At 42.0% G+C, this 22,461-nt stretch overlaps 2 protein-coding genes across 3 annotated transcripts; both read right to left on the bottom strand.

Annotated features, from left to right (window-relative positions):
• Positions 1–2,429: 2,429 nt before the first annotated feature.
• Positions 2,430–5,696, bottom strand: tmem141 (transmembrane protein 141). Its single transcript, XM_071522358.1, has 5 exons — positions 5,531–5,696; positions 5,272–5,338; positions 4,988–5,071; positions 3,850–3,960; positions 2,430–3,588 (listed from the first exon to the last, which is right to left on the bottom strand). Exons 1-5 carry the CDS (start codon positions 5,582–5,584, stop codon positions 3,527–3,529), a joined length of 378 nt encoding a protein of 125 aa, XP_071378459.1. The 5' UTR covers positions 5,585–5,696; the 3' UTR covers positions 2,430–3,526.
• Positions 5,697–12,513: 6,817 nt separating this feature from the next.
• Positions 12,514–22,461, bottom strand: zmynd19 (zinc finger, MYND-type containing 19). 2 transcript variants are annotated; one of them, XM_071522367.1, is made up of 7 exons: positions 22,251–22,262; positions 20,650–20,701; positions 20,229–20,288; positions 19,932–20,038; positions 15,302–15,442; positions 13,025–13,205; positions 12,514–12,779 (listed from the first exon to the last, which is right to left on the bottom strand). In XM_071522367.1, exons 4-7 carry the CDS (start codon positions 20,030–20,032, stop codon positions 12,636–12,638), a joined length of 567 nt encoding a protein of 188 aa, XP_071378468.1. In that variant the 5' UTR covers positions 20,033–20,038; positions 20,229–20,288; positions 20,650–20,701; positions 22,251–22,262; the 3' UTR covers positions 12,514–12,635. The 2 variants fall into 2 exon arrangements, with proteins under 2 accessions (XP_071378468.1, XP_071378467.1); XM_071522366.1 differs by lacking the exon at positions 20,650–20,701 and having other exon boundaries at positions 12,516–12,779; positions 22,251–22,461.

The raw sequence follows: 22,461 nt of genomic DNA, 5'->3' as shown, positions 1-22,461 counted from the left end.
GCATCTCCCATCTCAAACGTTTTCTGTTTTTTTCCTCAAGCATTGCACGCTCATTTTCCCCCTGCTGCCGGTGCTCCCAGCTCCCATTATTACTGGATTTTCTTTGGGTCGTTCGCCGTGAATCTACAGCCTGGACTTTGGTCGTTTTGTGCACTCAAGGTGTTACACCATGCTTGAAAGAGTCTATTGTTTCAACTGCCTGCACTGGAGCAGAATGTTAATAACACATTATTATACAGTAGTGAAAGAGAAACTAGTTCAGCTATGCAAATTGCAGTCACAGTGTAGCTTAGAAAAAGCACAATATAATCATAATCTCATTTTGCCTTTTTGAACATGGGTTTTACCACCAGAGAAATAAGATTGTCAGTGACTGCTGCACTTTATTGTTCAAACGACTGCAGCCTTGTTTCGCTATATTTTTTATAGTGCGGGTTAGGGATTTATTTTAGTTCCACATCTACCCTCTCTTGGTCCTATAGTCTCAGCTGTACTGCAGAAGACAGCTCCAACAGGCTACAGGGTTTATTATTTGGATGCTTTACTATGATGAAGCCACCACTTCAAAACAGGAGCTCTATACATGGTTGTGTTTTGGAAGGAAATTAAGTTAAAAGTTGATTAAAACTTTGCATTTCCTGTAGCAGTGGTGGCTGTGCTCTTGCTCTAGTGGCCCACTGCTGCTGAATGAATGTAGGGGGAACAGTGAGTAGTGTACAGTGTTATCAAATGGAGATTGACATCTTTCTTTAGGATATCTATGGAGTCAATCATGTAGTTGATAATTTATCTCAACTACTGGGCAGTGTTCTTGGAGTATTTTGTTGTTGTTTTTTTTATAAATGCCAAGCTTCATAGTAAATGATAACGCACTATGCCAGTTGTGACAAATTTAAAGCATAAATGTCAGCGTTAATTCTACGATGCCTCAAGCAACTTTACCTTTACTGGTATACTGTATATGCACATAGTGATTGTCCCTGGTGTCTGACTCTTGTTCTGGGTCAGCAGATGGATTGTCATTTTTAGTTTTCTTGGAAGATGAGCATTAAAGCTCTTTTGTAAAAGACAGAACAGAGCTGTGTATTTGAGATCTGTGCGGATTAATAATCTTTTATATATAGACATAAGAGGCGCAGCGGACAGAGCCAAGAGGGAGTCTCAGACTGGAAGTCCACCAGGCAGCAACGGACCTTGGCACCCAGTGGATTATCACTTTACGTTGCCACACCATCCTACTCAAGTGTGAAAGACACTGCCAACACACAGCGGACATATGACAGTCTGCTCCCAAGTAATCCTGCGAGCTGTTTGCATCCCGGCCCGTTTTTAATCTGAGCAGACCAAGTGCCTGTTTAGGAACCTCCAGACCTTCAACATAAACCTAACATCCACTTGTTTCATTTAGTTGGAAGATTATGAGTGGTACACAAACAGTACCATCCAGTCTTTTCAGAATGGCGAAGAAAAGCTTTTCCCAGACAAATTGTCACATCTACTCTCTTTGAGCCAAGTACAAATCGTTTTTCTATGTAGAGACAGGATTATGAGTCATATAGTATAACCCCTAAACAAGTTATTCTGGTATACAAAGTTTTATGAGTCAAAAATCTACCTCTGCTTCCCACCAGATGGACAGAATTCACAGCAGTAGTGTGTAGTGGGTGGAGGTAGGCTTTTACTTAGCTACAGTGCCTGAATGTGTCAACTAAAACATCTTCCTGTCCTCTGACATTAGTGAGCATTCAGATTTGTTTGAGGTTGACTGACGAATACATTTGAAGCTTGAATGTCATCCAAGTTAATCAAAAATAACAACATTCATACAAATATGACGTGCAATCTCTGTTTAGTCAAATTGGCCAGATCCGGACCAAGCGGATGGATTTGGACTGGTTTAGTTACACCTACGGGCAGAGTAGGGTCGCATTTGTTTTTAGATCTTAACAAAGCAAAACAATTAATTGAAGTATTGCAGGATGGAGGTAGATCTAAGGTCACCCTTTGGGCGAGGCCTTTAGAATTAGAGAAACACTTTGGTCTCATCCCTCTCTGTCATTCTCTCCCCTCTCAATTATTGCCTTATTCCCCCTCATTTCAATAATAACTTCTTCAGGAGCAATTGTAGACAAATATCCAATTAGCATTTGCTTCTATTTTTCCCCTCCCATCTTTCATCTTTACAGCTTTTGTTCAATTTGTCAACACTTCTAAATTAGCATTAGCATCTAATCCCATGCAATTCATTGTGCTTTGCAAAGCACTCACAGATGCAAAAGTGATATAAACCCAGACAGGATTAATGTTTGTTAATCTTTAGATAACACAGGGATCAGTGGAGCATTACAGAACTGGATAAGACAGAGTGAATAAACACTCAGTGGCTGAAGGCAAAAAGTTAAATAATTTCAAGAGGATGACACTGCTGCGCTCAGCATTTTATTAAATGGCTAAGAATGTTAATTAAAGAGGATGTTCTCTGCAAAAGAATTGGATTTCTGGAGCAGAGGGCATAACACAACTAAATATATGTCTAATTGAAGTCACAATTCTGAAACCAAAACACAAAGTGTTTGTGCGATGCACTGATACATAATGTAATGGTCCTTTATTGGCTTGTTCTACCCATGAGGGTACAAGAACATGAACAGCTCTGCAGATCCCATGAGGTATGGAGCGGCCACTAGTGGCGAACCTTCACATTACAGAATAAATTCTGCAGCATGTCCTGCCAACAAACACATCAAAATAATGCTGGATCACAGGCTTAACATCTGACTCCCCCTGAACACCAAAACAAATTCCTGACCTCCAATTGAGAAAATGTGTCAGTTTATCCACACTTAAATGCTGTTATGAAATCCAAAAGAACCACAGATTCATAAATACTAACACTTCCTTCATGTGGCATACTGAAAAAATAAAATTAGGCCCTATGTGTAAGATTTTTACTTTCTGTAGTAGCAATCCTTTAGAACTGGGATGCAATTAATTATGTACCATCTCAACTCCAGCTCTCTCTCCATGCATAGCACCATCGTTCATCAAGTAAGTCAATGTGAAAAAGATCCACTGTCGGTCCAAACACATTGGATAAAAGCTTATCTCATCTCCTGCATGGCAAAGCATCCAGTGAGACATGATGAAAATAAAACTATGCTGCTCTACAAAGCTAAACAGCAGCAACTGCTTTTTGTGTTTGTGTGTGTGTGTTTTTGAAAGGTCAAGATTTAGATTTCATTTTAACAAAAATGTAAAACAATATAATTTATGTAGTTCTGAATCTGTACCAAGAATACTTTTGTCAGGACAGGATATGATGAAGATGAAGATAATGAAGCCATTTCTCTCACTTTCACTTTGTCTTGCTCTCCTGCAGTTGCTGCTCTTTAGCTTTGCAGGGCAATATGCTTTCCAACAAGATACATATTATGAAAAGGTGTAGTTGTATAAATAAATGACCGTATTTACAGAACTGTAATTGTGTGTGTGTGTGTGTGTGTGTCTTTAATGTCTCAAAGCACTGTCATTCCATCACATCGCCATATGTCGTCTTCTTAGGTCCTACTGGTTCCTCCGGCTTGGGCACTGAAAGACAGACAGAGAGAAAGATAACAAAAATACCAGAGTTCGCAAATCGTCTTCATTTCATTCCCTGTGACTAAAGAACCAGCGCCAGTTCAGATAAATCTGGTGAGAATCACACGACACAGACGGCCCAGGACTGAAACTGTGCAGCCCTGTCGCTTCACTTTCCTAAACATGATCTGAAAAAATAATACTGCCATTACAATTTCCATATTTCCAAATTTTCAAGCTTGAGAGGAAAGGTCACTGCCATCTACTCACCCTGTGGTGGCGATCTGTCTGGGACTTTGCCCGTTTCTATCAGCAGCCACAAGTCTGAGCACTTCTGTGATTCCCAGCGTGTCACTGCATAACTCCCCACTGACGAGGCCACTGAGAGGAGAGGAGAGGAGAGGAGAGGAGGAGGAGAGGAGAGGAGAAAGGAGAGAAGCGATGGGAGAAAAAGGCAAGTCAAGTGAACTTTATTTATGAAGCACTTTAAACACAAAACAAGTTTTTACAAAGTTCTTTATCTAACATACAAGAGAACAGACAGGGCACAAATTACACGTATAGACAGACAGACCAGAAAACTAAAAAGAAATCAAACCCAAAGAGTAAAAGTAGGTTTTTAATGGAGTCTTAAAGATCTCAGTGGATTCAGCTGTCCTGACATTATATGGAAGACTATTCCACAATTTAGGCAAAAGCAAAAGCTACAGCAAAAGCTTGGTCGTTATAGGACAGATAAGAGATCATCAGTGGACCTAAGGGATCTAGATGTACAATATGGGCACTGAATTTCAGAGATATATAGCGGGACAAGACCATTTAAGGTTTTGTAAACAAATAGTATGTTTTTAAATTTAATTCTGTAACTGACAGGGAGCCAGAGCAGCGATGCTAATACAGGTGTAATATGGTCCTCTTTGATCTAGGTAAGAGCCTGGCTGCAGCACTCTGCACCAGTTGGAGACGACACAGAGAAGCTTGACTAACACCAAAATACAGAAAGTTGCAGGAATCAAGACAGGATGAGGTGAAAGCATGAACGACTCTTTCTAGATCATCTGAATATGACAGAAAGGACCTGAGCTTGGATATGATGTTGAGTTGGAAAAGGATGGATTTCTCTGACTAACACTGAGATTTTAAGATGAGACCTGGGTTGTGGTTAATAATGATTTAATATTAATAATAATAATTAGTGATGGTGGTGCCACATAAAAGAATCTCTGTTTAATTCTCATTTAGCTGAAGCAAGTTGAGTGACATCCAGCATTTAATATCTTTAATGCATTGTAGGAGATTAGTTACAAAAAGGCAAGGAAAGACAAAACAGTGACATCTCCGTTATATCTTATACAGCAAATAATTGCCACTGGTTTATTAGTTACCATTTAAAGCCTATATTTCTCACCGATTGAAATGAGCAGGTTCCACTGAAGGGGATAAGGCAACTTCCTCTGGAGAGCCTTTTGAAAGGCAAACAATCCAGCAGCACCTAGAGGTGACATGGGATACATGGGGCACATCAGGAAGGCAACAATATACTGAAAGATTCATAACAGCAATGTGATATGACAATGTATTATTATAACTAGCATAAAGGTAACAATAATCACTGTGGGGACGGTTAAGTTTTCATGAAATTGTATTTTCCAATGTGTGTGTCTGGCAGTGAGCAACATACATATCACTTACCAAATATAAAGCTCCCAGTCCCTTTCATGAAGGCATGAGACTGACAGGCAGCATATCTCTCCAAACCCTGAGAGAGAAAAACAGAACAGCCATCATGACATGATAGATTCTGCTAAATACTTTGGATGCCACTTTCAGTTGCAGTCCAAAGCTGGCAGTGTTTGCAGCACTTAATCATTAGTTCATATGTCAGTCACTGTCCTCCAGTCGAGGGGATCCAGACAGAGCCAGGTGTGAGAAGGTGAAAGTCAAAACTCACCGGGTGTTTCGCTGCCAGCGCATCGTCCACTTTAGTGAGCCCGATATTGACCATGTTGTCGGCTGCGGTGAAGCTGGAGGATAACCTCTTGAAGTATCAGCTACGGGACGACGTTACATCTCATGCGGTCGTTGTATTTTGTATGGATAACTGTTGTTATGCAACTTCCGTGTTACACGCCGACAAATGCACGAAGAGAACTTGACAGAAAACACGACAGTAGTTTGTGAAAACACCGGCGACGCCGCGTGGAGTGGAGGTGGCGTCGCAGCTTCCCAACCTGGCAGAGTCTGCTGGGCTAATGCTGCAGGTGTGAAATCAGTGCGCCACCCTCAATGTAAACACATTTTTCTCACTGTGAAATGTTTATTGTCTTGACTTTTGTTATAAAGCCAGAAAGGAAGCGCCAGACGTGCGTGTTTTCAAACGCACCATTCTTTTTGTAAGGCCAAATGCGCACTCAAGACATCCAGTGGAAAAACATTAAGGTGAAATCATCTGTTCAACTTGTGTACTCAGTGACTTGGGTATGACTGTGTAACATGCAACTCAGATAAATAAATGTGTTGCTGTCAGAAAAGGACAAGGTTGCCTGGACAAAAGTAATTAGTCCAGTAAACAAATGAACAAGTGAAAACTCTGTACATAAAGTCATCATAGTAACCTGTCTCTGTCTCCGTTACATTCCATGTTTTGTCTGCCAGACAGATGGACTTCAGGCTGACAGGAGGGTTCACCCCGGTGGCCTGGTGACCCTCCTGCTGACCTCTGACCTCAGAGGGAGGGGGGGAGCTGCTGAGGAGGCTGAGGACTGACAGACAGACTCTGACCTACAAGTAACAACATAATGTCTAGAATTACCAACCAAACCCCGTAGAGTTAAACATACTAAGAGAATCGGTTGTTCCCTCAGTACTGTGAACATCTGCACAATTTTACACAAGTGATTAATGTACACCGTAACGTTCACATAATTCATGTCCACAACACATAGTCTGCAGTCAGATTAAAATGACTAAATTTCATGAGATCAGATTGCCCCACTGCAGACACTGACAGCCGGTACAGAGTCTCTGGGACAGACCACCCATGATGTTCCTCAGGACGGGACTGTACAAGGGGAGCTGCTGCCACCAAATGGCAACATAAACACACCACCAGATGAGGAAAAATGGAAACATTCAGCTGACTTTTCCAAGAGAATGTCCTCACCCCATATCTGTGGGAGTAACCAGCCACCTCCCTTCTCTGGACTGCGGGTGCGCTTTGGGCTTCTCCTGACGGTGCAGCCCATTCAAGTTGTTCAATCACATGCAGCTTCTGGAGGACCAGACCTTGTTTCTCCCCTTCTGATTCTCTCATCAGTAGGATAGAATAGTTAGTTGCTGGGACTGGTGTCCCCATTGGAGGAAGAATGGACTGAGTGACAACTGCTGTCCAGAGTTCAGGACAGAGGATGACAAAGCCATGTTGCACTGCGGTCCAGAAGACTAGAAAGAGTAGAAATTAATGTTTAAGTGACTCAGATGGATAGAGAACAGGCCATTGCAAAGGCCCTCAAGCCGCTGATGCAAACGTGTTCTCAGTCATTACAAAGTCAGTAATTGTGTTCCTGTACAGATGTAAAATAAGCATTTTTTTTTATGTTATTACAGCAGCATTATTGCACACTCAGATTGTGTTATTGCAGCTATATTTGACCTGCACTGGAGTTCCAGATCATTCTCAGATGTGTACTTCTCCCATGAAACCATGCAGTCTGATTGTCGACGAGCGACTCATCGTTCCTAGCCAATCATGGGAGAGCAGGAGAGAGCGTGGAATAAAAAGGAAAATTGAGGAAAAAAAACAAGTCAGTCCTAATGTTCTTATGAATGCAATTTGTTCAGTGAAATACCACGAGAAACTTGAATTGCCTTTCCAGGAATTTGCGCTCTCTCACTTGTAGCACTCCAGCAGGTCAGCTGATAAAAAAAATACTTTCACTGCCTTGTAACTGGGTGAGAAGAAACATCCAGGACTGAGGCAGAAGCATTATCAAAGTTTCATATTTCTGCTGATCCCCAATGAAACAGTATATTTATCAGAATATAAAGCAGATAAAGAGATGCTATGTTTACAGGACACTGAAAGTTTATGAGCCCGCTGCATCATGCAAAGCCACATTCCTCACCTTAGTTCATTGCAAAAGGAAAATAGTGACATCAGAGCCTGTGTTATTGGTAAATGTCTCAACAGTAACACCATAATGAATGGACTGGCGGTTCAAAATCATCAAGCAGATTCTAGCAGATATCTGTGGGCTGTTTTCGCTCGGTACAGCCAGGCTCACATCTATAGAGGGAATCGTTAGAAAGTTATTTAGACATCTTGGGAACAAAATGCGAGCTGTGTGCGTCTCGCCAGCTGGTAAGTCTCGGCGACTGGCAGAGTGAGGGCCCTTCACTCCCACACAGACAGCCGACTGCAAACAGCGCCTTCAGGAGAGGGTCTATATCCACAACATGAAAAAGACCAATTACGGCGTGCCACAGCATGTTTTGACACTTAACTCTTCTGCGCTGTCTGGTATTCTCTAAAGAAACAACACCTGTTCTCTTTGATACATGAGCTAACAAAGTAATGCCACTGATACCTCTGTCTCCCTGCTGTGAAAAGTGTGTGTGTGTGTGTGTGTGTGTGAGTGTGTGTGTGTCCAAGGTTTTGTCACTCAGGCTTTGCTCTATGCTCTGACCTACACAGTTGTGTTCCTGGCATTGCACCAGCTTGGTCGGGACGGTGAGGGCAGACAGGTGGCACAGCGGACCTTGGCAAGCCTCCTCACACCGGGACAGCTGTGCCCAAAATCAGGGCGGCTAACTTGGCCGGCTCCCCCGGTCCCCTGTCCCCTGTCCCCTGTCCCATGTCAGCTGACCGCAACCTGGCTGAATGCAGTGCGGCTTCAAGGGAGGCACCTGAGCCATCCGGGGTACTGACCTAGGAGACAGGGGGGTGGGACAAGTAACACGGTGGTTTCAGTCTGAAAAGACAGCCAATAGCAAATTTTAGAAGTTAAAAGACATTTGATTATGAGTTAAGGTCAAATGCTTGATTTTAGTTCTGCTTCTTATGTACTGTTGTATCCATACATATGTATTTCATTCACACGTTTGTATATTTGGGCTTGTCCTTCATCTTTTGATATGTAAGGATCATTGTTTACTGTACGAATGTGATTTCTCTTATTAATATTTCTGCTTGCCTTTCATGCTGTGGCCCATGACAAAGTGGTCCTAATTTTTGTTTTGATTGGATCCTGGTTTTAAACTAACTTTGTGCATATGTTTTGGATGTATATTGTGTTTTAGTGGAACCCCGGGAAGAATAGCTGACACCCTTGTGTGCAGCTATTGGGGTTCCTAATCAATAAACAAATAGCCACACATAGCATTATACACACACAGACATGCATGCACACACACACACCTACAGACCCCCAAATCCAATCCTCATCCGTCTCATCATCACACCTGCCAACAATGTTTTTCCTGGGCTTTGCCTTTATTTTAACCCCTGGCTCCCACTGTGCTCGGTTCTTGTCATTTGTTTGACAATCTTTCATATTTCATAATATTTTGATTGTTGTTGTCAAGTGTTGCAGCAGTCGTTCGGAGCGGTGAGTTATGCGTCACATCATGGTCCTTTTCTGCATTAAAAGGCGGGAGCGATATGGGCTATCAAAGTAGATACAAGAAGTAGGAAACATTGCCAGATGAATTATATACCTCTGTAAATTTAGGCTGAAGACAAGCTCTTAAAAGCATCATAACATCAACAGCATCTGAAAGAAGCAATTTGTTTGATTTATTGCCTGAAAATGAGACAATCGTCTACCTCTATTTTCTGTTATTCACCTTTTATTTTTTTGTGCTTCTTTGTTGATCATTTTATTGAGGTGGGATTTTTTTTTACCTGTCATACAATGCAAACTAAGTGCACCTGTATTATAAACTATGAACCAGGGAACCACATATAAAACACAATTAGGGAGGATTTCCAGTGTAGAAACTGACATTCAGTATCCAAACACAAAAGTAATATGTTGCCTTCAAGTGTGCCTCGTAAGTTCCAACTTTCCTCTGAATATAAATAATTTATTGATTTCTCCCTTAAAAGACCCATTTGTCACATAACTATATAACTCAGTTTGATCCTCCTCTATATGTTGAGCATTATAACTTCTTCATAAAGACAAATTTACATCTGTCTAAAACGCTGGGTAAGATAGTCTTTCATCCCAAAACACTGATCAGACCTACACACGTGGTCTTCAACCATGTGCCATGGAGTGCCGACAGTCTGCAGGATTTCACTCCAACCAAACAACAAACCAGCTGATTTCTCTAATTAGCATGCCTTCAACCAGAGAGGAGGGAACTAATCAGTGAAATCAGCTGGTGTAGTGTTTAGGTAGAATGAAAACCTGCAGACTCCACCTTCGATAGCCCAAAACTGGACTCCACTAACCTACTCTACCCCGAACGTCCTAGATACACTTCGGGGCGCTCGCTACACTGGCATTCATCCTATTTGACTGAAGCCCAAACTCAACAGCCTGCAAGAGGCCTTCCCTCCGAAACTGAAACATTATTTACAGGCCTAGATACATGAACTGAGATACATGATCATTATTTTCATGCGAGTCTTTGAGATTGGGCATGGGAGGCTGCAGTCCTAAAACACATGCTTAATAATCCTCTAGGATGGAAAACCATTGGTTCAACATTATTTCTGAATCAAGTCAATATGCAGTTGATGAAATACGCAGATTCCATCATGCTCTATTCACAGGTGTAACATTAGCATCCCAACTCCCACAGATGAAGTTTGTTTTATTTATTTTATCATTTTACATTGAAAAGAAACGGTCAGTTATCCCCAACTGTACTTCCATTCACATACTGTAGCTCTTTATTTCTAGGTGATTAATGCTTATATTCTTACAAAACAAAAAAATTTCAGACACAATCTGTACACTCCCTCCAAATCACACCCTCTCCCTTCATCCCCTCTATGACAAAGATGCTAACATGGGAGCCAAATTTTAGTGCACAGTGTTGAAAACCTGTTCACATACATACAAAATAAACAATCAACAAGTCGCATGTACGTCTGTGAGTTACATGCTTATATGTGAGTGTCTGGACTCATCACCTAAGACACAAGAGGACACATTGAGCAGGTGTGCATTGTAGGTAATACAGAGAAGGCAGGCGATTGGGGATAAAGTTGACACAGAACAGTTTTACTTGACGGACCATCGTGTAGTAGAAAACAAAAACAGGAATTGGTACCAAGCCATTCATTAAAAACAGTCTCCTAAATAAAATTAACCAAGGTGTGTTATGGGGGGGGATTTCAAGTTTTTTACTCCAGGACGTCCCTTACACGGGAGCATTTAGTGATGTTGTGCTGTGTTGTTCTGGAAAATCTGGAAGGGCAAGTCATCTCACTGAGATGAACAGAGAGGGGGACTCATTCATTCAAAGATCAGGAGATTTCACCACAGGAAAAGGAACAGCGCCTTAAGTGACCGGGCTGAAATCCACAACACCTGCCCCGCTCCAGCCCAAAAAAGTGATATCAAGGTCCCATATTATTCACTTTTCATAAGTTTGTCTTTAAAAAAAAAAAAATCACTGTGTTGAAGGACAAAAATGTGTTTCACAATCAAATAATGTGTTTTAAATAAATATAGCTCCATTCATAGAATTTCTTCAAAAATAACCCATAGAGCAAATTCTCACACAAGAAACAGAGCACTACACCCCGGACCCCCCCCACGCACAAACTACAAATGCCAGAAGCCTGTTGGAGAGATGGGTGTCGATTCAAATCCAGCAAACTGTGACTGACTGGAGGGATTTAAACCAGTGTTGGGAGAAGTGCCAAACACCACCATGACCAGTTAGTTTTTATATATTAATTGGACATGTATTTGAAACAGCATGGAAAACAGGGTCCCTTGGGCTAATTCAAAATTTTACCATGTTTTTCTTTAACAGTCAAAACCAGCCTGATCAGATCGATTTCAAAACCATGGGTCAAGGAAACTCTTCTAGAAGAAAAAAAAAAAAGCTTAAAGCCTTTATTTGGCAGCTATTTTATTATAGAACAAGTGAAAATCTTTTTTCTCTCCCCACTGATTCCCAATTTAAATATTTATTAATTTGTGAAATTTAAAATTCATATAATATGGCCCCTTTAAAAGAGAAAAGACACACCCATAACCCACTTTGACCATTTCAATGTCCTTCAGTCCTTATTGGCAGCACATACACAAACGTACACAAGCATACACACGTGCACACATTCACTCACACACACACACACACACACACACTCAATACTGGTAGTGTGATTCAATCAGTGAAATCTATCTGATGCATGTTGTGGTTGGTTGCAGGGGAGCATGACGGACAGGGAGGTGGCGAAGGTGTAGATGACCATGACGATGGCAGCCATGTGCACCAGAGAGGTCAGAAAGGGAGCGATACAGTGAAAAGGTCCATGTCCCATTGTACCAGCTGAACGACGGGTACTGTAGCCCCTGGGTCCCCGTTTGCACAGACGTCATCATACCCAGCTGCTGGGTGGAGGAAAAAGTGGATGACGACAACTGTCCGTTTTCGACTGTGGTCCAAAGAAGCTTGTCCGGTTTATCGGCGGGACAACTTTTCCCCCTCACATACAAAACCATAGCAGCAGGTGGAGCTCGAGGGTCTTCCTCCTCGAGAAAAATAAAAACAAACAAACAAAAAATAATAATAATTACCCCACCCCCCACCCCCCCACCCCATCATCCAAATCCACATGGAAAGCAAGCTATGGAGAATTACCAGTTCTGGGAAGTGGTAGTTGTCTTTTTGCTTTATTCTCCTTCCCCTCCTCCATCTCCTCACCCCTAGCACTCATCAACCAATCAAGCAACCAACATTGTCCTCTATCGTTAGTCTCTTGTCAGCAATTATTTTTCCATTTTGCACTTTGTCCCCGCTCCCCTCCCCCGAGTCTAACCCTGCCCCCCTTCTCCCTCCTCCTCTCCCCATTGAGGATGAGGGGCAGATCATCGTTCGGGCTCCGACTCCAGGGCCAGCACCCGCTTGCGCTCGCGACACTGCTTCTTGTGGGCCGGCCAGTCCCTCTGCTGGCACTGGGAGCCGCAGTAGCGCGCCACCTGGCAGCGCCCGCAGATGTTGAACTCTCGCAGCTGTGGACAGACAAGGAACAAGATCATCTTTGGCTCTGAGCACCTACATGTCAAAAGTAGGAGCATGCACGTAAAAATGAGAAGTAGCCAAGATCATTTTCATCCTCTCATAGCTCTATACCATAGCTTTTCATCTCCCACTTTAAAATTCAAATAAATGAACAAACACATCTCCACTTAGACAGGGGCGGAGTCAGTTTAATCATACAAATTTAAATGATAGGAATGCCAGTTGTAGTACATACCCTCCTCTCAATGAGTGAACAAGGAGGGTAGTGACACTCGTAGTAGGTGCAGGAGCACTCCTCCTCCTCCACCAGCTCCCCGTTAGCATTGTAGTAGCGCGTGCGGCTCAGCTCCAGATACTGCTCCTCCACCGGGTCAGCTGGCACCTGCTGGATGGCCAGCCAGTATAGAGACTGCTCTCTGGAAGAAGTGCAATATGGGAGGAAATATTGGGTGTGTGAAAACACATCTCAACAGTCCTGTGCAGATGCAAGAAATGTCAGGTTTGAGCTTTTATTTTGAGCTTTGTGTTCATTATGTATAAGCAGTGAGAAAAAACAGTGTACATTGGACTTAACATGACAAGTCACAGGATGACTTGAAGATCCAAGTTTCCTCTTCCCTTAACCCACACCATCCTCCCTCCCTCCAATCCTTCTTTCCTCTGCTGAGGATTTCCAACTAGTTAAGGCAAAGCACATGTATTTATATAGGATTTACAATACATTGTTGCCAAATAAATCATTAAATCCCCACAGAACATTTAAACTTTCCATGTTTGCATTTCAAGTTGTACCTAATTTTCTTGTTTGGAACACAAAAGGCTAATTCTTAACTTTACCTTGTTACTCACAATATGCTTAACTCCAAACACATCACACAACTGTACACTGTGTGTGTATGTGTGTGTGTGTGACTGACGTGACGCAGTGACGCCAGGGAGAAGAGTGTGTTCTGCACAGATCTCTGCAGAACAGGAGGAGTTGCATTGTAGCTGAGGCTCATAGCAGTATAATGATACAGAGGACAAACTAGACTCTTTATCAAAAGTGTAGCTACACTTTTTGTCTCTTCTTTCTCACTATGTTGCCATGCGCTTCAGCTACAAGGAAACTGCTGCCGTGCCATAAAGAAAACAGAACAGACTGATTTTCCCAAGTTTACTACACCTCACAGTAATTCACACACAGCAGACTAGGGAGGAATGGAGAACAAAACAATTAAATCGTTCACCAAAAAATGTTATTTGTTATATACTTTTAACAAGAGCAAGGAAAAAACTGTAAATCGATAACACACATATTGGTACTGGAAACACTGGTTCCTCAATGGAAGCTGGTGTTGGTTCCCAGCCTTAATGACAACTTGTGTAAAACCGCCAAGTATTTTTAGTACATTACTCCAGAATTAATAAAAACATGTACTGGACCAGAACATCTGAATGCAAGGTCCAACATTTTACAATCAGAACAGTCACTAAATCCAAGCTGGCAACAGATTTTGTTTTTAGCCAAGCAAGTGGCACATTCGGTGTCGCCAGATGGTAGTATAACAGCCAATTAATGTTGCAGTAGCATGTTATCTAATGCTAACCTCATTATCTTATAATAGAGTGAGGGACTTTAGCCACTTGAGATACTGAGCCCCCACCCACTAAAGTAATCTGCCAACCTGTGGGAAACACTGCCATCTATTTGACCACAGTTCTCTGATGCAGAGACATGTCTTTCAGAGCGGCATGGTCTGATAACATCCTGGCCAGTCGCAAGACGTCACCAAATGTAATCTGGATGATGGGACAAATAAATCTACTCTGTATTAGGGATGCATGATTATGGCAAAAATTATAATCCCAATTATTTTACTAAATATTGTGATTTCACATATTTCAGCAGCAGCTAATACACATTGTTTCCACTCTTACTGTCTTGCTCTTATTGTGGTCCTTATTTACAAAATTCAAACAATTCATAATTACCACTTTATGATTTAGGTGCGCAGCTACAACCCAAAGGTAAACTTTGCACAGAATTTGTACTTGTTTGTGGTCATCTGGTTTAAGACCAAAGTATCTTCAAAACGACAGACGATGATCCACTTACAGGAAGGAAAAGATTAAGTTCCTAAAAGTGGATTCAGACTCAGTAGAAGTCTGAAGTCTTTTTTAACAAGTAAGAAATAACATCTTGAAAAAACAGGGTGTCATCAGTGTTTGGTCTATGCTATCACTAATGTGCTGAACAACAGTCCAAGGCTGAGTCTATCTACTAGACTGTCTTTAGCAACAGTGGCTCCATGGAAAGGAATCTACTTGCTAAACAGCACCTCTAAAACATGATAATAAAAAGATAAGAATGTCTACAGAGGCTAGCTATCCAAATTGACCAAACAGGAGGACTTTCAGCAATCTTGTCTCATGTGTCACTAGTCAAGCAGCCAGCAGAAAAAGGAAGAGTCGTCCAATTCAGACGATGTCTACAGATATTATAGTAGCTCAAGTATAGCTGCGGTCGTACCTCTGCTTGCTGGAAATCTCCTCCGGCTTGGGGCTCCAGCCTACTGGCACCAGTCGCAGGTTGTCTAGCCGGTTGTCCACTGTCACAGAGTTTATGTGGATGACTTGAAAACTGGGGGCAATGCCTCCTCTGTGCTTCTCCCTATAAAAAGACACATGTTTTCAAATTACCTGCATGTCAGCCACACTGCCACAATCACTAATTTCACAAATAAAACAACATAGGAAAACAGGAAACAAACAAAGGAGAGAGCCATGTTCAAATCCAGGCACATGGACAGGCTCCAAGCACACTGCCGGGTTTCCTATATAATGTTAATATTTAGTAAATTAGCAGCCACCCATGTACATTTTTGTTTTAGATTTATTTTGGGTGTTGTGGTGCGCAAAGCTGGAATTCAAAACTGGTGTGCAAAGCTGGTATTCAGACTTGGCCTTTCATGTCAATGTTGTTAAAAAATAAATAATGTTTTCTAGCATTGAAAGTTTGTTAATGAACAACACTGACCATAATTCATTGCACCTATCTGGGTTTCCGTTATCTGGTAATTACCGGTTTTTTACCAGGAAAATCTGTTGAAGTCCGACATTTCAGCGAAATCTACCCCGAGTGGGCCAAACTGGCCAAGGTAGCCTGCTTGATCCCCGTCTCCAGTGTGCCAGCAGAGAGAGGGTTCTCTCTGCAAACCGGATCAAAACAGCGCAGCGAAGTCGCCTTGAGGAGGACAAGGTCACAAGGCTTATGCGCATTGCAAGTTGTGGAGAGACACTTGGCACCTTTGATTTTAAGTCGGCATCTGCACGCTTCACTGCTGCGAAAAAATGTAAGTAAAATTATATGAGCCAGCAATAGGTTATGGTTTTTTGTTTATTTTCAAAGAGTTTTTATTTATCTTAGAAAAGGCCTATAGCGAACGGAAATTATTTGATTTCAAGTCGGCAGCAGCACGGCGCAATTAAAATGTTATGAGCCAGATAGGCCTAGGCCTACATGTAATTTTTTGTTTGCAAATAGTTTTTATTCTGTTTTATTTTATCTGAGAATATGTAGGCCTAAAGCTGAAGGAAGTTCTTTGTATTTACGTGTTGCCCCAACAAACATAGGCTAGCGTAATATTTATTTATTTATTTTTAAAATAGCGTTATGCACGTGAGTCTATTGACGGGACTTATTACCTCCGCCAAGGAGGTTATGTTTTCGGTGCCGTTTGTTTGTTTGTTTGTCTGTTAGCAGGATTACAGAAAAACTGCTGGCCCGATTTTCATGAAACTTCGTGGAAGGGTGTAACATGGGCCAAGGAAGAACCCATTAAATGTTGGAGCGGATCCGGATCCGACTCACGAACAAGCAATAATAGCACGAACCTTGGCGGAGGTCTGCGCTCTCCGAGTGCCCTTCTAGTTTTATTTGGAATATAATGTATAAGCAAAAGTAGTAGTAATTTTCAATAAAAAAATATTATAAATCTACATGCCTTGATGATGTCGTTCTTTATATAGACTGCCTATCAATTGTTTTTAAGCTCAATAAATACAGATAATATTTGACCGGAATTTCTCCCATTTGTCCGGGACATTGAAATCTTCCAGGAAACCTGGACAGGCACCAATTTTATGGCTGTCTGAATGGAGAGACAAAGTTTGAAATGTAGGAAACACGATATGTTGAGGGACCGCTTTGTAATTAGCTGTATGATGCACTTGCTTCTTTAAACCAGCGATAATCAGACAGGAGTATAATAATCAGCTAATGTTGCAGTATCAAGTTAGCTAATGCTAGCCACAATAGCTTAATCAAGAGTTGGAGAATTTAGCGTCTGAAAAAAATTAGATACTGGGCTCTCAAAATGCCAAGTAAACTGCCAACTGCACTGGTCTACTGAACTCTCCCCATGATACTACACCAATATGATGCTTTATTGATCACTATAGGGAAATGCTCTCTTCCACATGGAGGTCAGAGGTCAGGCTCAGCGACAGCGCAGCACCTCTGGCACTGGTAGGGATTCAGTGTGTCACTCAAGGACTAGCGATGCACTGATCAGGTTTTCTGGAGCCGAATCTTGCTCATTTTTAACAGTGTGATTGGTTGATCACTGATTGAAGTGATGTATTTTACCCAGACTTTCTATCAACAATGGCACATCATGTAAACCTGCACAGCAAGCATACATAGCATACATACAGCTCTGTGTTTAACAGATTGTTCTTATGACTGCATGACACAGCTGGCCTATCCCTGTGTAAATAAATCATAGGCTTTATCCAAACATAGTAATTACATGCCTAGGTCAGACTGCAAGACTGCTCAAGTCTTGCCCAACTAGGGCAGTTCAGACTAAACGCTGCTCGGAAGCTGTTCACACAACATAATGGGACAAAGATGGGCGTCACACATGAAGACGAGGGATCACACACTACACAATTCTGTCTTTCAAATACGTTTTGGCTAACCTTTCATCCAGAACAGTTCACTGTAAATAAAATCACAAAACAGCTGTTCTATTGTTTCCTGCTCCACGGTACAGAAGCTACAATTTACATTTATATTACAAATGTATTTTGAAGTGACATTATTACAAGGATAATGCTGATGAGGAATTTTGGACAAGACTTCTTTCACTTAATTTGTAATTACATACTTATATGGACTGATCCACTTTATATAACGTTTATTCCTTCAACTTATCTAGAGTGGAGCAAGTGGAGTTTGGAATCTTGCTGATATGAAGTATGTACGCGAGTGGGTTGTTGTTGATTTCTCTTCCGGTTCACTCTCTTTTTATTCCCCCTGTATCTTAACTCCCATTGGCTGTTGCCAGTGTCACTCTCATATTTCAGTTTTGGTAAGTCTTGTACAGCTACAAATCAAACGTTTGAAACAATCGTGTCAGGCCAAACGTCCAGAGTCGGCAGTCTTCAGTCCTTTCACACTAGGGACGTAACAGTTTGAGATTTTGATGGTACGATTATAGTGGGAGGAAAAATCACGGTTCCACGATTATAATACGGCAATATATTTTTACAGCACTAAGGACGAGGAAAAATAAAGTATTTTATAACTAAAGTTTTTAATATACTTTGCACAAGAATTGTTTTGGTCCTGCAAATCATACACTATGTTGAAAACACTTTAAATATGGTGGGAAAAGTATTCTACCTTTTAGAACAGACAGTAACTGCCTTTTGAAAACAAAAAAATAATGGTTTAGTCTTAGTGTAAAGGTTAGTGTTTTTCATCTAGCCTATACTTGGAAACCATTTTATCAATACGGATGAGAATGAGCAAACAGGGAGAAAATGACCAAACGACTTCTTCCAACTCAGTCCCATAACGACTAGAAGAAACGCTGGAATATTTCAACTTCGCTTGGACTAGATTACAGCCGTTTGAGAGCTTTTCAAAACGCAAAGTAATTGATGGATGCTCCAATACTCCTGTTCCAACTTTGTTGATGTTGACTTGTGTATTTGAAAGCCCAGCTCTTAACAGCTTTCACACTACTTTGTTGATTATAAGTGACAATTTTATATTTTATCCCCTTTAGAAAAAGAAAAAGAAGCCCACACACTGTCTCAACACATATTTTATCCCCTACCAGCTTTACGTTTCATTAAGCATCTTGTCACCAAGCTTAACACGTTTCAACTTTCTTTTATTAACTTGACTTAATTATTCAAGGTTGGACGCTGAACAGGAAGATGCTGTAGTGTTTGACCCTTTGGCTGCCACTTTTTGTCAGCATGTTTTCAAATTAGATATCAACTCCCTGGTAATTTTTGAGGTATCCAAAATACTCCCACACTGTTTTTTCGTGGATATAAGGCTGGGATGTTGTCTCCTCTCTGTTAGCTAATGTAACAACGTGATTCACTCTGGTGAGAAGTTTTGACAGGCGCAGTCTCATGCGAACATGAGGCTGCATTCAAAAGCACAGAACTGTTTAGACAGATACCGCAGCTTCCAAAATGCTTACGGTTAGAAAGCCGTGGCGTTTTTAAGCACAGTTAATCGTGACAACGGTTGATCGCAGCATCCCCAGTTCACATTACTGTCAGGCTTGATTCAAATCGGGCTTAGAATCAGCATTAAAATAGTCTAGTCTGACCTAGGCTTTAGTGTGTGCTTGATGACTGAGGTGCTTACTAACCTACAGCCATTGGTAGTGCATGAAATGTTTTCCATTGCAGCAGCACAAGCGCTGCCTTCTGTCCAATATATTGAACTGGTTCTATTCTATGATCCTAGGCTGTGAAATTCAAAATAAAGTCAGAAATTAACTGTCAGTGTCAGATGGACGACATGCCTACGCTACTGACGATCTGCTGACTGGCGCAAATTGGTTACAGCATGTTCAACCGCTTTCCTGATCCAGCAACTGAACCTGTTTTTTTTTTGCTGTTGTTGTTTTTTTGAAACGGTGATCGGTTGATCACCAATGACCTATTCAGAACGTTTATCGGCTGATTATGATCAGTTGCCGATCAACTGGTGCCTCCCTGTCAAGGACACTTCAGCAGTGCAGACGCTTGCCAAAACGGGGGCTTGAACCCAGGTCCCTCCAACAGAAGGGCGATCTCCTTCTTCACCATGCCACCCTTACACCCAATATACAGAGCAAATGACTCACCAGAGCAGCTCATGCAGCGGCCTTCCTGCCCAGCGGCCTTTGCCAATGTCGAAAGCGTAGGCAAAGATCTTGGCCCCATTGCCGTCTGCATCTACCTCCATGCGCGCCTGGAAATGGAATAGTGAAATTGTTTAATGTAAGCTCTCATCACTGTACTGTAAATCAGAAAAGTGATCACAGTCAAGCTTGTAATCAACAGGATAAACATGTTTCTCATGTCAGTAAGTACTAAATCTGTGCTCTTCTCAACACAAACATACTAAGGACATATTTTTCAGGTGAATCATAGTGGTTTACCTCAAAGGCATAGTTTTCCACCAGCGGTATGTCCTGTTCATCGATCAGTGTGTATTTTGTCTGAAACAAAACAACGCACAGGTTTAATGTCATGATTTCAATACCTAAAACTGTAACAACCACAACTACTAGAACAGCTACCTTTTCACGTATTGCTTTGCTATATCAACATGAGGAGACCCATATCATTGAAGTTTATAAGTCAAGAGGAAAGAAAAACAGAACAATTCCTGTTTGGTATGTGTGGAACAACAACAAAAGTTATCAAAACCTTACAATCTAGCTTGATTCTCAGCCCAAACAGCTTCAAGATGTCACTGTGATCCCTTTGTATTTACTTAATCTTTAATCCCAACATGGACGATATAAAGCATTCGCCGGAGTCAATATAAAGCTTTAGCATTAAATCCTCACAACATACCAAGTGGCAAAATGCAGCTGCTCAAAACAGTTTCTAAAATGATGCCAGCCTCCTTCGAGATATAAAACAACGTGAAGAAAAGTCACCCAAAGCCTTGTTTTCGTCTTCAAAATCAAGTCCCAACCATAGAATACTACATTTTTAGTCCACCATTGACCCTGCTGGAAAAGTGTGGCTGCAAATGAACCTGTGGCACAAGCCTGCTTTACCATGGGAACGTGCACAACTCAGACATTTCTGGTTCGAACAGACTCAAGCAGTTGAACAAAACTGGTTATCCCAACAGTGGCATGTTCAGATGAGCGATAAACGTGTATGTTCAAACATCACTCTTATTTTGCGGTCTGCTAGAGGCAACATAGGTGCAAACTTTTGAGTGGATAGTTAACATTTTCATGTCACCAATGAGAAGGAAATCACTTCAGAACAAGAAGTTTTTGACCAGCAAGACCAGCCGTGTCAAGATTTCATCTCCGGTTTTACACTGTCCACATTCAGACTTGAGTTGCAAGTTAATATGAATGCATAACAGTGGCATCTTATGGACTGCCTGGGTTCCCTCTCAGTAGGTAGGAATTAAAGATGCATATGAGGAGACACCAAGACAGTGGCCGTCTGAGGACATGAACCACCCTGGCATGATACAACGCAGCATGGGCGGTGCTGTGCTCATACCAACAAGCAATGTGACACTGAATTTCGTATTGACAGCAACACAAATGTTTGCATATGGGAACAGTGTGAGATGGTATACATGTGTTACATGTCTGTTGTGTATTGCCCAGGAGCAGTGTCACTCAGCAGGTGGGCAGCTGATTCACCACGGCTCGGTCTTCACGTCGCTGTGACATGAGCAGGAGCGTTTTTTACAACATTCAACAATACTGTAACGCCGGGCCTGTATGTGGGGTCAATTACGTAACTTTAGCCAAAATCACGTTTGAGAAGACGGAACAAATGTTCAGCCATAGCTGTCAAGCAGTCCTGTCATGCCAGTGCTTTGTCGCGTTGCACAAAAGACTCTGGATGGAGCATGGCAATGGCTTCCTCATTAGCCGATACTTCACACATAGCAAGCCGTCTAGTACCTTCACAACACAGCTAGCGTGGCACTGCTAACTTTACACCAAGTGCCCAAATGTTAAGTTACCAACCGTCGTAAAAAAAACAACAAAAAAAACAAATCAAAGCAACGGCGCACTATTTCGTCTTCTCTACTTCTACACTGTCCGACACGGGTAACGATAATATAAAGACGCTGTTTGCGTTACGTTAAGTTACTACTTCAACGCTTAACGTTAGCCGCTAATGTAACCTGCTACTAGCTAGCGTTAGCTTCACGGCGTATGTGACTGTGTGTGTGGTGGAGGTGCAGAAAACCAGTCCGACTCAGCACGGCGAGCCACTCTCTCGGGTCGCGTAGCCTCTTAAAAACACAGCTAGAAATGTGTAACGTTAAACAATCACCGCACCAACGGCGACTATTAACCATTAACCCCCCCCGCTGCCACCGACTACCTCCGTGAACCGTTTTTAAGCGCTTTTGTGATCCCCGCGGGCCCTCCCCTTGTCGCACATGGCAGCCCTCGGATCCAGCTCACCTTCCCGGCCACACGGCCAAGTCGAACAATCCCGAGCTTGAAATCCGACATTGGGAGGGCGGGTGGTTACAGAGCGAGACGTACGATCCACCTAAGCGATATTCAAGTTTAAAACTCGTCGGGGCGGCCCCTCAGCCCCGGTGTAATGCCAGTTTGGGTTAATAGGTTCAGTATTTGCCCGATTCTGGTTCTCTCCAGTAGCAATCAAACC

The sequence above is a fragment of the Centroberyx affinis genome, unplaced genomic scaffold (assembly GCF_046629955.1).
Source record: "Centroberyx affinis isolate AG114_WGS23_722 - 3 ecotype Tasmania unplaced genomic scaffold, CSIRO-AGI_Caff_v1 ptg000977l_1, whole genome shotgun sequence".
Classification (NCBI taxonomy): domain Eukaryota; kingdom Metazoa; phylum Chordata; class Actinopteri; order Beryciformes; family Berycidae; genus Centroberyx; species Centroberyx affinis.
The sequence above is the reverse complement of the archived record's forward strand: the minus strand, read 5'-3'. Positions and strand labels throughout refer to the sequence as shown.